Source organism: Myodes glareolus, chromosome 10, assembly GCF_982192425.1.
Source record: "Myodes glareolus chromosome 10, mMyoGla1.1, whole genome shotgun sequence".
NCBI lineage: Eukaryota > Metazoa > Chordata > Mammalia > Rodentia > Cricetidae > Myodes > Myodes glareolus.
Genome location: NC_142035.1, coordinates 20,370,658 through 20,387,814, shown reverse-complemented (window position 1 = coordinate 20,387,814; position 17,157 = coordinate 20,370,658). Strand labels below are relative to the sequence as shown.

At 44.9% G+C, this 17,157-nt stretch overlaps 1 protein-coding gene across 3 annotated transcripts in view; it reads left to right on the top strand.

Moving 5' to 3' along the window:
- Positions 1 to 11,012: 11,012 nt before the first annotated feature.
- The window catches only part of Dhx35 (DEAH-box helicase 35), a 66,275-nt gene continuing 60,130 nt past the window's right edge, over positions 11,013 to 17,157 (top strand). For all 3 annotated transcript variants that reach the window (XR_015739024.1, XM_048440923.3, XM_048440922.3), the window contains exon 1: positions 11,013 to 11,157. Coding sequence is in view for 2 of the 3 variants with exons in the window: in XM_048440923.3 (XP_048296880.1) it covers positions 11,118 to 11,157 (40 nt within the window). In the remaining variant the exon portion in view is untranslated. The remainder of the gene's footprint in view (positions 11,158 to 17,157) is intronic.

Genomic DNA, 17,157 nt, shown 5'->3' with positions numbered 1-17,157 from the left:
CTCTGGAACTGGAGTTACAGACAGTTGTGAGCTGCCATGTGGGTACTGGGAATTGAACCTGGGTCCTTTGGAAAAACAACCATTGCCTTTAACCACTGAGCTGTTTCTCCAGGCCCCTCCCCCCATTTTAACTTATGTTTTTGAACAGTCTTGGGTAAAGAAGTAAATGATACAGATTGTAAAGGGGACAATGTATTCATTAAGAATTAGAAGATGGGGTGGTGATGCACACCTTTAATCCCAACTCTTGGGAGGCAGAGGCATGTGGATCTCTCTGTTCCAGGCCAGCCAGGAATATACAGAGAAACCCTATCTTGAGAAAAGATAAAAAGAAAAAAGAGAGAGAGGAAAGCTTAGTGTAGTGGTATATGCCTCTGATCCCAGCACTTAAGCCAAGACAGAAGGATCTGAGTTTGAAGCCAGCCTGATCTGTTCAGGGAGACCCTATCTGGAAAACAAACATGAAAAATTTATAAGACTGAGTTGGTATTGGGTCAAATCATCCTTGATATGGTGAAAACCAACATTACTAACATTACTGTGCACCTGAGGAGTCTTGCCAGCATAGCAGGCCTTTGTGTGTGTCCCTGCTTTTGTGTTTTCAAAGAAAAACCCTGAGCTGCTTCGGAGAGGATCGTGGCTGTCTGCCAAAGGAGTCCTGGGTGTGCATTCCTGGGTTCACGTTCACTCTAGTCTCCCCAATGGGTCCAATTTCATCAGATGGGTGTATTGTCAATGATTTAGCAATCCCATATCCCCGAATAGGGGCAAGAAAGGACACTGACAATTATCCCAGATTCCTGGTCCAGTGTCAGTCTATTGTAACTGGTTCCTTACATCCTGCTAATCAGGATTGGTATGATTGTGGAATCCTGGTTTTGTCAGTCTCATTCATAAAAACAGACAAAAGGAAAGAGTTAAACCGTGGCTTCCTCCTGGCTTGGCAGCCCAGAAGTCTACAATAAGTAGGGTGTTGTCTTCAAGAAGAATGCTGATGCATGCAGATCAGGAATGTCACTGCAGGTTTTCATGAGTGTTCCAGGACTCCTCAATGACAAGGTTATCTGCTGCGTTAGTGTTGTAGTCTGTGGCTGTCAAACATATTAGGACGCTGGTGCATGCCTGGCTGTGAACCTGCTGGGTTAATCCTCCTTGAGTATACATTTTGCAGACTTACATTGCTTTATGTGCTGCCTTAAGTCCTCGTGATATCTAGTGACTGAGGTTAGACAGCTGGCATCCCATCTTCAGATGTAGAAGCAGGCCGAAATTAAATAGCCTACTCAAGATCATATAGCTGCTCTAAGATGATGTAAGAACTTAAAGACAGGTGTCCACATCCTCTACTGTGTGATTGTTTCCCTTGAAATATAAAGGACTTAGAGCCGGTGGCTTGTGTAGTGGGAGTTAATGCAGAAACAGCCACATTAAGAAATGTATGCACAAAGCCCTGATTGTGATCATGGATTTAAATTCCATTGAAATTTTAAATCCATGTTCTACAAGATTGTTAATAGACCTTCACTTAAGACATTATAGGCTTGGAGATGGCTTAATTGGTAAAGTACTGTATAAGCATGAAGACTGTGTAAAAAAGCTGGGCATGACAGCGTGCTCCTGTAATTCCAGTGCTGGGGAGGTGTAGAAGGACGGTCTCTGGGGTTTACTAGCCAGCTGGTCTAACCCTAATCAGATTCAGTGACTGCTCCAGTCTCTAAAATAAGGTGGGTGGAACTGTCAAGACAGCTCAGCAGGTCAAAGCACTTGCTGCTAAACCCGATGGCTGGAGTTTGACCCCTGGATCCCATGTGGTGGGAGGAGACAATTGACTCCTGCAATGTGTCTGATTTCCACACAGGTGCTGTGTCATATGTGTGCATACACAAACCAAAAATATAAAATTTTTAAAATAGAAAATGAGGAATTGAACTCTGCCCGCCTGCATGAATTTATATACACACATGAACATGTACACACAATATATAAACACAAGTTATAGCTTAGTTGATAAAGTGTTTGCTTTGCAACCACTAGGAGCTGATTTCAATCCCCAGAACTCACAAAAATGTCATGAAGGTCTCATGAAATCCCAGGGTTGGGGAGGCAGAGACAGGTGGGTCCTGAGGCTTAATAACCAGTCAGCCTAGCCTACTTGATGAATTCCAGTAATTCTGTCTCAAAGAAAAAACGTGGATAGCTTTTGAGGAATAGCAGTTAAGACTGCTCTCTGACTTCCACACACAGATGTACACCTGTACATAAATGCACCCCAACACATTTCTGAGAAATTCTAAACCAATAAATTGAAAAGTTTATTCAGACTACCCAGGTGCAGTAGGTGTCAGAGAATCTCTCTGAAGGGTGAGAACTTGGTCGTCACACGCTCTTGACCACACTGTCTTCTCTCTGGGCAGGAGTTGACATCATTCTCTGAAAGTGCTGCCAGCAATTAGAAATGTGAGCAAAAGATAGACAGAAGATAAAAGCTGGGCAGTGGTCGTACATGACTTTAATCCCTGTGCTTAGGAGGCAGAGGCAGACAGATCTCTGAGTTTGAGGCCAACTGGGTCTATAGTTGTCCCGAGTTCCAGGACAACTAGGACTGCACAGTGAAACCCTGTTTCTAGACTCTCCCATCCCCCACCCAAAAAAGAGGTAGATGGAATCTTAAGAAAATAGTCCAGTCTCAGGATGAGCCAAGCCTTTCTAGAACTTCAGTCTGGAAAGTACCCACTAGACCAAGTGAGATCTGAGCCACCTGCATCAGTCTACCGGCCTGCTTAGGGATGGGTGTATAGTTTAGTGATAGAGCACGTGCAAGACCCTGGGTTCAATAATTAGCATGCACTCCCCTCCCACAACAATTGCTTATTGGCTTCAGTCCCAAAGAAGAGGATAAATAGAGGGTGAAAATTCTCACTCCATCCACCTGATGTCATACTCAGCCCCTACAGAGTAAGCTGTGATGGGTTAATTTCTCTTAGTGCTAGGGTCAAACCAGAGGTCACGTATGCCAGGCAAATGGTCTAACTGAGCTACATTTTCTGCCAGTATTTAGCTCTAAATGATAACTAATAACAAAAAATGAAATGGCTCAGAGGTTGGAGTACTTGGTGCTTTTAGAGGACCCAGATTTGATTCTTAGCATCCATATTGGGAATCACAACCATCCTTAACTCCAGTTCCGGGAAATCCAATGTCTCTTGGTCTTCACAGGCACCCACATGCTAAAACATACATATACACCACCAAAACACTCATACATAACAAAATAAATCTAAAATATCTTTAAAGACATAACCATAATACAAGTATTATACATAAGCAGCACTGATTAAGTTTTTTCTGTCATCAAATGTTCAATGCTTAAATACAGCATTTCTTTTCTCAGTAATGATGTGTTTGAGTTAGAGCTCCATATAGGTTTTAGATCCAGTCTGCGGGATTGGCAGCCTCTCACAAAACATGAAATCCTTTGAAGAGATGGCTACCACACCTTCATGGGCAGTGGGACTACAGAGTTGCTATTTACTGAAGGAACTTAAAGTGGCTAACAAGAAAAGCGGAAGTCAGGTGGGCAAGATGACTCAGCGGGTAAAGGTGCTTGCTGCCCCGCCCCGTCTGACTACCTGAGTTTGGTTCCAGGGACCCTCCAACTCCTACAGTTTGTCCTCGAACATCAACTGGGATGTCATGGCACATTCACCTAGTCACAAATGTTCTTGCCCCCAGTAAATAAATAAGTGTAATTCTAAAAATTAAAACCTAAGCTACAGGCTTGTGTAAATCAAACGTTTCATGAAAGAGTCAAGGTTACAGATACAAAATAGAACCATGCATGAAACTAAGAGTGCACGTGAGGACCTTCAAGATTCACGTAGTAGGACAATATGCAAAGCCAAGACACAGGAGTCTGGTTTAGAAAAACCAATGTCTGCAAGGTGAAAACAATTATTCCTGCTAGTAAGGGAATGCACTCGTTTCTTACAAGGATATTCTCATATGTGGAGTGCTGGAGACGTTACGTTGGTAGAGCGCTTGCTGGGTTTGATTCCCAGCCCTGTAAATCCAGTATGGTGGTGCACACCCATCATCTCTGCATTTGGGAGGTAGAAGAAGGGAGAACTCGGCCTCATGTTTGGCTACATTGTGAGTAACCTGGGATACATAAGACCCTGTCTCAAAAATCAAAAGTTACTTCTGAACTCCAAAAGGGTAATTTTTTGAAACGTTGAGGTGAATGTATCCAGAAGGTTTCTGAATGAATGCACTTTTTACTGAGTGCATTTAGGTAAACCTGGTTTCACTGGGCTACAAACCTATATAGGTGCCCTAGTTTGCCTGGCACTGCCAGTTTTGCCTCTTATCCCGAGATCCCATCTCTCTAACACTCCCTTTCAGTCTTAGGAGTGTCCCGGTTTTGAGGCTAGCCAGAAAGTATCTTGCTGGCCTAAGGAGGCCTTTCCCAACCCATCCAGCTCCCAGAAACACGGGCTCCTCAAGCTATCATGTCTTAGGGTTTCTATGACTTCCATGAGACACCATGACCACTTTGGAGAGAACTTGGGGAAAATTTCCACAGCACTATTCATCAGTGAAGGAAGTCAGGACAGGAACTCAAACAGGGCAGGAACCTTGAAGCAGGAGCTGATGCAGAAGCAGGAGCTGATGCAGAAGCCATGGAGGGGTGCTGCTTACTGGCTTGCTCCTCATGGCTTGCTCAGCCTGCTTTTTCACAAAACCCAGGACCACCAGCTCAGGGATGGCTCCACCCACAATGGACTGGGCCCTCTCCATCAATAGGAAATTAAGAAAATGGCTTACAGTCAGATTTTATTGAAGTTCCCCGTCTAGCTTGTGTCAAGTTGACACAAGCCCAGTCAGCACACAGTACAATACAGACTCATGTGGTTGGTTGCTCAGTGCCTTTTCTGTGAATTTCTCCACAACACTGCACTCAGATCCTTGAAGTGGGTGAACACCTTTGCTTATAGTAATGCCAATGTGAACATCAAGGCTGGTGTGCAAAGCCAACAAGCCTGGCACATTTGAATATGGTACTACAATCACAGAAGACCCGCCCTAGACTCTCAACAGGTGATCCTGGCATAGGGTAAGGGACATCTGTCTGGTCTGGCTTCTTGAAAAGCTGGCAGCTCTAGTGAGGCGTACATGGGTATGGTAGACATAGATGATTTTGGTTTTATTTATTGATCCTTTGGTAATCTCGTGCCACAATGTCTCTCTAAAAAACCATTCTATTCCCACTTCCTTGTTTGGTTCTAGTGAGGCTGGCCACATTTGACTCTGGTGATGGATCATGTGATCCAGCCCTACGCTAACCAGTCTATCATATTCCCTAGCCCCACTGATTAGTTCAGTGAGAGATACACAGGGCAACTAGAGATATTTTTGCTAGGGAATTTTCTTCTGAAATGTTTAAAAGGGTTTTGGACCTTTATATGGTCATCTTGTTGCTGCATTACATCTGAGTGAGAAACTGCCTATACCATGTGCCCTGAGGTAGCCAGGGTCTTTAAGAGTATCTGTCTTTAAGTCAGATACTCTTGGCGTTTTTAGTATCTATGAACTACTTTTTTTTTTGTCATTTTATTCTTTTTAAGGCATGGTCTCACTCTGTAGCCCAGGTTGACCAGGATCTCACTTTAACTCTTGGGAATCCTCCTGCCTTAGCTTTCCAGGGGCTAGGGTTACAGGTGTGAGCCACCATGACCAGCTGCATGAACCATTTTGCTGAAGTGATGACGAGCTGGGTTTTTTTCTTTCTTTTAAAATTTTTATCATTTATTTTACATACCAGCCAATTATTTTTACAGAATTCCCTCTTCCCACCTCCTGTCTATCCCCCACCCCCGACATCCACTCCTCCTCCATTTAGAATGGGGCAGGCTTTCCATGGGCGTCAACAAGGCAAGTCATAACACTTTGAGGTAGGACCAAGCTCCTCCCCCTGCACCAAGGCTGGGCAAGGCATCCCTGCATGGGGAATAGGATTCAAAAGACCATGAACTGGGTTTTCTATACTTGCATTCACAAATGCAATAAAATTTCAACCCTTAAGCCCTATGCTTCTCAAACACAGGCAGTGCGGACGTAGTAATCCAGAAGTATTTCAGAGCAGAGAGTGCATCACCATAGGCACAGAAACATGTCTCTTATATGCCCAAACAGCAACACGTTTTTCTCTGTGTTCAAATTCGGTCGTTTCTTTTCCCTTTGACAGCTTGGGTTAGAGATTACTTTTTTAAATACTCTTTTTTATTTAATAGCACTTTAAAAATTGTTTTTATTGAGCTATTTATTTTTTCTCCACTCCCTGCCTTCTCTCGCCTCCCCTTCTACCCTCTCCCATGATCCCCATGCTCCCAATTCACTCAGGAGATCTTGTCTTTTTCTACTTTAGAGATTAGTTGCACGGTAGAGTTGGTCTGAAAGGTTGCCATTTTCTGTGAAACAGGAATCTAACGAAGGGGTCGCCATGTGTGGGAAAATCTGCCACCTGGACGTTGCAAAATATACCTCCATATGACAAAACGATCAAGTTTTTGTAGAATGATTGGCAATGAACCAAATCAGTTCTGGATTCTCTCTTAAGAAACAGTCATTCTTGCCAGGATTGAAAATGCATTGGAGACGTTTAGGCAGGAGGCTTATGATTTGGGGCCAGTCCAGGAAGAGCATGTCTCAATGAGAACATAATGAGAGCATGTCTTCAAAAATGTTTAACTCTTAGAGTTGCTATTTTAGGCCATTCTTCCTGAAAAAATGAACCAGAAAAATTATTGAGACAAGTCCTCTTTTGTAACAATAAAGGCACAACATCAGAGTGGACAGTATTACTTAGTAAAAGTCTGTAGAAGCAAAACAACCCACCTGGTGGACAGTGGGACCCTGAGAACATTCGGAGGCAGGCGAATGTAGGTGAGCTTAGTTCTAATGGTTCTAATTGGCCCTTCTGGGGTTGAAAAACACCAACTTGGGAACTAGGAAAGCTGAGATCTAGTTCTCATCTGTAATCCCAGTACTAAGGAGGATTGCTATCCTGGACTATGTGGGTCAAGACCATGCTGGGCAACAAAGTGAGTTCCAGCTAGGGCTACAGAGTGAGACTTGGTCTCAACCACAACACAACACAACACACACACACACACACACACACACACACAGTCCCTCATTGATTCTGACCCAGTCTTTTTAACATCCATGAACCCCAATTCTCTATGACAAGATCAGGCTAGATGTTGACTAAATTCCCCACCTTCAAGATTGTGATGTAATAATTTGGGCACTCTCAATCTGTTGTCTCTTTTTAAATAGGAAGATTTCTTTGAAAGTCGTAAGTAAAACAGACATGGAAATAAAGCTGGCCTTGGAGGTGCATGCCTGTGGTCCTAGCTACTTCAGGAGGCTGAGGCAAGAGGCTTGCTTGGGTTCCAAACTTGGAAAGCAGTATTTTTAAAAAATATTTTAAGTTTATGAAATATTTTATTTAGTTTTATTATTAGTGTGATGTGACTTGTGTGCGCACACATGTACCACATGTAGTTATATGTGGCACATAGGTCAGAGGACAGGTTCGTGGTGTCAGTACTCTTCTTTCACCTTCCTGTGGGTTCTGGGGACCAAATTTAGGTTGTTAGGATTACATGGCAAGAATCTTTAACTCCCAAAGATAGCTCATCCTCCCAGGAAGCAGCCTTTAAAAACAAAAGAAACAGCCTTCCAGGCAGAGGGAGGAAAAGCATTTACAGAATGGCATTTTTCATCTATAAATCTTATTTTCTGTATGTAGGACTTTAATGAAAAGATAAAAAAGAAGAATCGGTGTTGGGATTACAGCTCAGTGATATGAGATTCTGTGTTAGATTATAGCTCATTGATATGAAGTTCTGGGTTAGATTGCCAATATTGCTGTAATAATTCAGAAACATGGTGTTCAAAATATGTACCTGCTTGATAGTTGCAATTGAGCAATTGGCAACACACATATAAAAAGTATCATAAGATTCTGTCTTCAAGGAGGACCAATGGAACTGAATAGAAGACTGGATATTAATCCACATACCTTCGAACACCTGATTTTTGACAAAGAAGCAAAAAATATCAAATGGAAAAAAGAAAGTATATTTAACAAGTGGTGCTGGCATAACTGGATATCGCTATGTAGAAGAATGAAAATAGATTCATATCTATCACCATGCACAAAAACTCAAGTCCAAATGGATCAAAGACCTCAACATAAAGCCAGCCACACTGAATCTTATAGAAGAGAAAGTGAGAAGTACACTTCAATGCATTGGCACAGGGAACCACTTCCTAAATATAACCCCATCAGCACAGACACTGAGAGAAACAATTAATAAATGGGACCTCCTGAAACTGAAATGCTTCTGTAAAGCAAAGGACACGGTCAACAAGACAAAACGACAGCCTACAGAATGGGAAAAGATCTTCAATAACCCCACATCAGACAGGTCTGATCTCCAAAATATACAAAGAACTCAAGAAAATGGACACCAAAAGATCACATAATCCCCCCCCCCCAACACACACCAAAAAAAATGGAGTACAGACCTAAACAGAGAACTCTCAACAGAGGAATCTAAAATGGCTGAAAGACACTTAAGGAAATGTCCAACATCCTTAGTCATCAGAGAAATGCAAATCAAAACAACCCTGAGATTCCATCTTACACCTGTCAGAATGGCCAAGATCAAAAACACTGATGACAACTTAGGCTGGAGAGGTTGTGGGGTAAAGGGAACACTTCTGCATTGCTGGTGGGAATGCAAGCTGATACAGCCCATTTGGACATCAGTGTGGCGATTTCTCAGAAAATTAGGAAACAACCTTCCTAAAGACGCAGTAATACCACTTTTGGGTATATATCCAAAGGATGCTCAATTGTGCCACAAGGCTCAACCATGTTCATAGCAGCATTATTTGTCATAGCCAGAACCTGGAAACAACCTAAATGCCCCTTGACTGAAGAACAGATAAAGAAAATGTGGTATATTTACACAATGGAGTACTACACAGCCGAAAAAATAGCAACATCTTGAATTTTGCAGGAAAATGGATGAAGCTGGAAAATATCATTTTTCAGTGAGGTAACCAGACACAGAAAGACAATTATTACATGTACTCACTCATAGGTGGTTTTAAAACATAAAACAAAGAAAACCAGCCTACAAACCACAATCCCAGAGAACTTAGACAACAATGAGGACCCTAAGAGAGACTTACATAGATCTAATCTACATGGGAAGTAGAAAAAGACAAGATCTCCTGTTTGGAGCATGGGGACTTTGGGGGAGGGTTGAACAGGGGAGAGGAGAGGCAAGGAGGGGAGCAGAGAAAAATGTAGAGTTCAATTAAAAAAAAATGATTCCGTCTTCAAGAAATTCTCAGCATTGGATCGAGAAGTTGGTTCAGCAGTTAGGAGGATACAGGTTTGTTCCCATCTCCCAGTTGGTGGCTCGCACTCTGCAACTCCAGTTCCAGGGGATTCAACACCCGCTTCTGGCCCCCATGGGTACAGCCACACAGTTAGTACAGAGACATACAAGAGGCAAAATCCATATACATAAAATAATTTTAAAAATATAGAAAGAAGTTCCCAGCATGATAGTCAGGCAGAGTAACTTTAGTACAATTACACAAATCTTATGCTGAAAGCATGGGCTCCTAAGTCCTGAGTCCACAGGGGGAAGGTTTGGAAGTGAACACAGAAGGGTCCTAGTGATGCTCCTTCTAGGATTTGAAGGTCTTAAGCCAGAGATAGAGAATTCTACACTGAAGGAGTAGCATGTGTTGAACTTTAATTATTAAGGAAACAAAGCAAATCTGGGAAAATGAGGTAAACTCAGACTTCGTTCACTTGGTGATTTGCTCTCGGAGTTGAGCCAATGAGAGCTCATATGGACCTAGTGCCTGCAATGGCTCGCATTATCTTCGATACTCTGTGCTTCACCTCATTTAATACTCCTTTGAAGCTCATTTTACAACCGAGATTAAATGTCGGCTAGAAGTCATGTGACAGTCAAGGTGAGGATTCCGAATCAGGGCTCCTTGCCTTCTCCAGAGCTTTCCATAATTTGCCATTTCCCTCAAAGAACAAAGCACAACATTCTCTTCAGAGCTCTAAAAATGTAGAGATTCTAAAACCTCTTAATTTGTGATTCCCTTATAAAATATTTACAGGTCAGCAACAATTAGCTACTCTTTGTTTGCAATGTATAATCTTTCCCAAGCTTGCTGCTGGGCCTGGGAATTTAGGAGCATCCTACAATGCATGTTACTGGGTTATGTCCCTGTAGACTGGGGATTGGATGAGCAATTATAAACAAGCGTTTGATTCACGAACAGTTGACCTGGAGGGAACACTGGGTGAAGGCCCTGGCCTGACTGATCCAATTTCCAGTCTCATCTTCCAACCCAATAAATTCCTCTGTTCCCATTTACTGACAATTCTCTTAGGACCAGAAGATGCCTGTTAACATTCCAGTTTTACTTGCTGATAATCATTCTACTGCTTATCCAGCGTTAATTCACTTAGAGTTCATTTCTGCTCTACCCCCCGCTTGGGAAACAAGAAACCACAGTCCCTGGGAACACAGAAATATTAACTGAGTCATTAGACGCAGGAGGCAGATACCATTATTATCTCTCCTTTTGAAAATAGAGACTAAAAGGGACGCAGCTAGGATAGCGTGTAAATATGAGCATCTCTCCGCTCACCAGGGAAGCACTGCCTCCGTGCACACTTGGCTGCTGAGTGGCAGTCTGGGAACGTCACAGCGAGTCCCCACAAGTTAGTGTGAATCTAGAGCGCCTAAGCAGGGTTGGATAGCCCACCTCCCCGTCAATATGGCCGAGCGGCGTCACGTGAGCCAAGGGAAGGAGCTGAAAGGACCGTCCTAAAGAAGCCGCGATCACGTGGTCCACAGTGGGCGGTGCCACTAGGGGCGTGGCTTCACCTTTCCAGGGACTGTAGTCTGCTCGCCGAGTCCGCTCGCGAGCCACGCCCCTCGAGCCCCGAGGGATTCGCGTGCGTTTGGCGGGGCGGAGTTTTCTTCGTGACCTTTCACCCCAGCATGGCTGCGCCCTTGGGACCTGTGAAGTTCTGGAAACCCGGTAAGGCGCGGAAGGAAACCTGGGTAGATTCGGCGACGTGACTTTGGGCCTGGGGAGCGGCCGTGGGCCTGACCGGGGAGGGCTGGGCAGCACTCCCTCCGCGCGCGTGGATGCTGCAGCCCACGGTGGTCCCGAGGAAGTCAAGGCCTCCCCCAACCCGGGCGGGAACTCCTGGTGACCTTGTTCGCGTAGCTCTGCCTCCTTGGCACTTCTTGAGAATCGCGAAGCGCCCACGCGTGTCTTGCTGCTGCCCTGGGGCTGCACTGAGACTCGATAGGCGGTGCCGCTCACGGCCTTGGAAGCTCAGGTTGTGAAGTCAGAGAGCCTCGGTTCAAGTCTGCCTCTTTGCCTTGCAGCAGTAGCTGGAGGACCTTGAGCGAAGCTGTCAGTCCCTCCGAGTTTTGGTCCCCTCAGCAGTGAAGTGGGCGGGTACAAACACCTGGCCTGTGGGCGTGGAGTCAGGAATACCGATCGGACTTACTGGCTCGTAAAAGGGAAAATGTGTTCCAGTGTTTTAGCCAAGGTCCTGAATATTTACCACAAAGTGAACGCCCTCTTTCCTAGTGCCTGTCACCTCTTTGGTCTTACCGTCACAGCGTCCTTTAATTTTACATTTTCTCATCGGCCAGGTTTTTATTGAGTCATACATACCAGGCCATGCTCACGTAGGATACTTCCTTTTGTCCATGTCTCTTATAAAAACATCAAACAAACAAACAAACAGCTTCTTAACCGGTGTCAGCCCCCACCCTTACTTTTTATTGTATATATTTCTTTTTCTCCTCTACCTGCACCACAGATGGTCTGGATGTATACACTATATTGTGGCGAAAATAATATGAGACAGAAAAGATAACAGGGAACAGCTTTTAAAGGGTGTCTTAGGTGGTCCCCAAAATTCTGACCATGTGCCTAAGTGTTAGAGAAATAAACCCAAGCAAGTGACACAGTTAATTCTTTTTTTAATTAATTAATATCTTTTTAAAAAATCTTTTTTGTTTTACATGCCAATCCCAGTTCCCACTCCCTCCCTTCCTCCTTCTCCCTCCCCCCCCCCATCCACTCTTCAGAGAGGGTAAGTTTCCCATGGGAAGTCAACAAAGCCTAGCACATTGCTTTGAGGCAGGTCCAAGGCCCTCACTGCTGTATCTAGGCTGAGCAAGGTATCCCTCCAAAGAGAATGAGTTCCAAAAAGCCAGACCAAGCAGTAGGGATAAATCCTCGTCTCACTGCCAATGGTCTGGTCTGCCCCAGCCATATAACTGTCACCCACATTCAGAGGGCCTAGTTTGTTCCTATGCTGGTTCGCCCAATGTCAGGCTGGAGTTGGTGAGCTCCAATTAGCTCAGGTAAGCTGTTTCAGTGGGTATCTCCGTCAGTCTAGACCCCTTTGCTCGTATTATCACTTCTCTCTCTCTCTTCAACTGGACTTTGGGAACTCAACCCAGTGTTCCGCTATGGATCTCGGCATCTGCTTCCATCAGTTTCTGGATGAAGGTTCTATGATGACATTTAAGATGTTATCAATCTGACTACAGGACAAGGCCAGTTCAGGCCCCCTCTCCACTATTGCTTTGGGTCTTAGCTGGGGTCATCCTTGTGGATTCCTGGGAATTTCTTTAGTGCCAGGTTTCTTGCTAGCCCAATAATGGCTCCCTCAATCAAGATATCTCTTTCCTTGCTCTCATCTCTGTCCTTCCCCCCCCTCAGCTATCCCCTTCATATACACCCCCCTGCCTTAGTGACACTTTTATGATTCAGTGTTTCCAGGCATCAGCTGATTGTCTAATAAGTAAAATACCATTTACTTATTAAAGAGTTTATCATGTGGTACCAGGGTACCGTTTCGATTAAAGAACCTGGAATTACTCTTAGAATCTGTCTCATTGTTTAGTTCATCAAGAGTGTACTCCTGTAATCAGGAGGTCGAGCACGCATGCCCGAGGCCCCGCTCTCGAGAGGTACTCTCACAACTGATTCTGAAGTTGTGTGTCATTTGGAAGAGACTCTAAGCAAGGCAGGTGAGGTGGTGATAAACAAGATGGGCTCAAGCGCTGGGTTGCCTTCCCTGCCTACCACTTACCTGGTGACTTGCAGAGCCACGTGAGGGCTCCGATCTCTGTTACCTTATGGGTAATGTGACATAGAGGATTGCTGTGAGGATTAAATGGTTAAATGAGAGCAGCGCACAGAAAGCCTCTTGGCGCTAGACGCACAGCTATCGTAATTGTATAGAAGGAGGGAAGGAAGGCCGAGTGTGGGGACTCGACTGCGGCACGGAGATGGTCATGTTTTTGGAGTGGACTCTGAAGGCTGAAGAAAGTTTGTGTATGGTGAGGTAGGGAATGGCTCTCCAGGCTATTCAAAGTAGGATTTGTTCCCAAGCCCCCAATAATGGAATACTGTGATGGTGTTAATTGTGGCTATATTTTGGGGAATGGCGGGAGATGAAGCTGGAAAGATAGGAAGGTACCTCATCTTGAAATGTCTTTGGGTTTCTGGGCCAGTGAGGCAGCGGGGCTTGCTGTGGGAGCCTGATGACTGCAGCTTGATCCCCGTAGCTCATGCAAGGGTGGCTGGAGAGAACTGACTCTACAAAGTTGTCCTTCGGCTTCCATGCACATGCCTTGACATGCATGTTCACACGTGTGCGCAGACTCACACACTAAGCATCTAAGCAGGGAATATCCCAGGTTTCCTTTGGAAAGTTGACTCTGGCAGTGATACAGTGAAGAAGACCTCTCTTTAGAGTGCTCACTACTGAATATCAAACCTCAGTTCTAGCCTGGGAGCTGACAGGAGGGGCTGTTAGACACTGGAGGTCAAGGGAAACAGTCATAACTTCTTTGCGCTGTGGATGGAGTAATGGCCTAGGGTAAGTGGGTCTGGGTGGGATGACTGCCTAGGTAAGCGGGCCCCAAATTTTGCTGTGTAGTTGAATTATTTGGAGAACTAAAAAACAAAATAAACAGAAACAAAACCCCTCAGGTGTCCTTTCACTGTTGTCAAGAAACCAGGAACTGGGCAGCAGTGTGTCTTAAACATTTTGGGGGGCTTCTAGCATGCATCAAAGTTAGGGACCCACTGGCCCAGGTCTACTATTGGTTTAGTGAAATTTGAGTAGCTTGGTGGGTTCTGAGCTCTGGGCCAGCCACTTTCACTTACAGTGTCCTATCAGCTAGTAGCAACACCTCTCTGATGAGTTGGTATTCTCACAGATGAGCAAACTCAAGCTCCAGATACAAAATGGATTGTGGGAAAGGCACGTCAGGGAGGTGGTTGGAGCCGAGTATAAGGCTAGATTGTGGAATCATGAGCACGTCCCGTAGGCTCAAAGTACAGGTTCAGATGGCTACAGGAGCCTTTTAGACAAACTACATAAGGGGAAGAGTGTAATGGAATACTATGGGATGAGATTGAAGGGTTCCTCATGTGCAGTGGAGACGTGTGCACTGCAACCTGCATATGTGGTGCCACACTCCACCTGATTGTTATCCGGACTCAGAGCTGTCAGATTTTCTTTAGTTTAAAGACAGGGTCTTCCTCAGTTGTCCAGCTAGTGTTGAATTCTCTCCTTAACCCTGTGATCCTCCTGCTGCAGCCTTCTGAGTAGCTGGGATTACAGACCCGTGCCTAAGCTTGGCTCCCAAATGGGAAAATAATGGTTGATGTTTTAAGTGAAATATTTTCTGCATGTTTTAATACATGCCTGTAATTCCAGCACTTGAGAAGCTGAGGCAGGAGGATTGAGTGCTCAAGGCTAGCTTGGGCTACAAAGTGAGTTTCAGGCTATCCTGAGCTACAGCTCAAGACTCCCATTTAATAAGACTAAATGGACAAGAAAGATATCCTCCAGATAACAGCAACAATAATCATCTGAAACATTTCAGCGGCAGTGTGAGTGGAGCCCTTAAATACTGTTTCTTCTCTCTATAGGAGAGCGCTATACTAGCCTTGTGCGACCTGCCTGAGGTTTCCAGAAGAAAATGCTCACTTTACCTGCTGGCTCACATGTATGGGTCAGAAGGGCTGTCCATTTTCATTTATTCCCTCAACAAGTACTTAATGGTGACTGACCTTGTGCCTTGCAAAAGTTTTATTGAGCTGCTTTGAGGATTTTTTTTTTAAACTTGATTCATGGTAAGAACTGTGTTGTAGGGCAGGAGAGATGGCTCAGTGGTTCAGAAATCATTCGCTGTTCTTGTAGAGTACCCAAGTTGTGTGGCTCACAACCGCTTATGACGTTAGCTCCAACACCCTCCTTCCTGGGTTGAAGGGATTCTGAACTGGGTGCTGTTGTCAGTCTTGTTTTACTGATGGGGAAATGAAAGCATTAATGGCTTGTGAAAATTGCAAAAATGCCATTCCCTGCAGCATGTCACACACTTCCAATTTAAAAACAGCCATAAACAGAGTAGGCTGCCGGGCGTGTATGGACGGAGAGCAGCCTTGGGCTTCTGCGGCTGAATGAAGCCTTTTGTAAAGAGAAGAAAAGGCAGCGCGGATGACAGCAGCTGTTCTTGTAAAAGTTCCTGCCAGCTGTAAGGTTAGAGACAGAGGGACCAAGCCCCGGGGGGCCGTGAGCCAGCTGTGTGGTTCAGTGAACAGTGTTCAGATACTGCAGGCATATTGTCATGGTTTAGATGTTTCAGTAAGAGGGGCGTTCTGAACAAAACAGAACAGAAGAGGATACAGCACTCTCTGCCATAGTTTTCTTGTCTAAGAGTTCAGAAGTCAGGGCATAGCAATAGTAAGTGGAGGACCGGAAACCTGCTTCCCCAACCCAGGCTTTGGTCCAGGCCCTGCTCTGTCTTTTTTCTCATCAAAAGAAAGGTTAGCCTTTTGGCAGAAGGTTAGCAGGCAGCTGTGCCCCACTTACCTGCTGTTTGGCAGCTGTGTTCCTGGAAGAACCTGGACCAGGGCTGGAGAGGAAGCTGCTGGAGCTCTGAGGTTGGTTCCAGGAATCTGCAGCCCTGGAGCTCCTGTCAGATACATTGTTCTCTCAGGTTTCCTTCAGGAGGGGAGTTCATGGCCTTCATCCCATCTGGAGCCCTTCAAAAATGGAGAATTGAGCTGAGTGTAGTAGCACATGCCAGTTAGTCCCAAAACTTGGTGCTGATGCAGGGTTGTGAGGTCAAGACCAGCCTGGGATGTGTCAGGAGATCCTGTCTCCAAAAACCAAGTGTCAGCGTAAATAAAATGGAGTCGCTGCTTTAACCTTACCACAAAGCTCCCATCTTTCAGTGGCTTTGCAGGTTCTGAGATCAGGAAACTTGGAAGTCACTGTTTCGGGTGATTATCTTTGAGATGCCCCTAGTAGGGGCTGTGCAACCTTCTGATCTTAGGAAATTTTTCCTGATTCACGAGGCAGCACACTCTGTGGCTGGACAGCTCTGACATTTAGATCTGTCTTCCTTATGTTGAGCTGAATTTTGTCATTTAATTCATATCTTATTTACTTTAAAAAGATGTATTTTATTTTAGATGTTTGAGTGTGTGTCTACTGTATTTTGTGCACTGTGCACATCCTAGTGCTCATGGAGCCGGAAGAGACCGTTAGCGCTCTGGAACCGGAGTTAATGGACGGTTGATTGTGAGTCACCTTGTGTGTGCTGGGAACTGACCCAGGTCCCCTGCAAGAGAGCAACTGCTTTTAACCACCAAGCCATCTCTCCAGCCTCTTCCTGTTGTTTTTAGTTAGTTTTATTTTTATGTGTGTGAGTTTTGACTGTATGTGTACCTTGTGCATGCCTGGTGTCAGGTCCTGTGGAACTGGAGTTATGGATGGTTGTGAGCCACTTTGTGTGTGCTGGGAATTGAACCTGGGTCCTCTGCAAGAGCAACATGTGCTCTTAACCGCTGAGCCGTCTCTCCAGCCTCACTTGTATCTTAACCTACTTCTGCCCTTGGCTCACACAGACAAGTTGGCAATGAAAGCAACAGAAACTGATCATATGGAACCCATACTTCTCGGTGGGGTCTGCCTTCTCCATTTGTCAT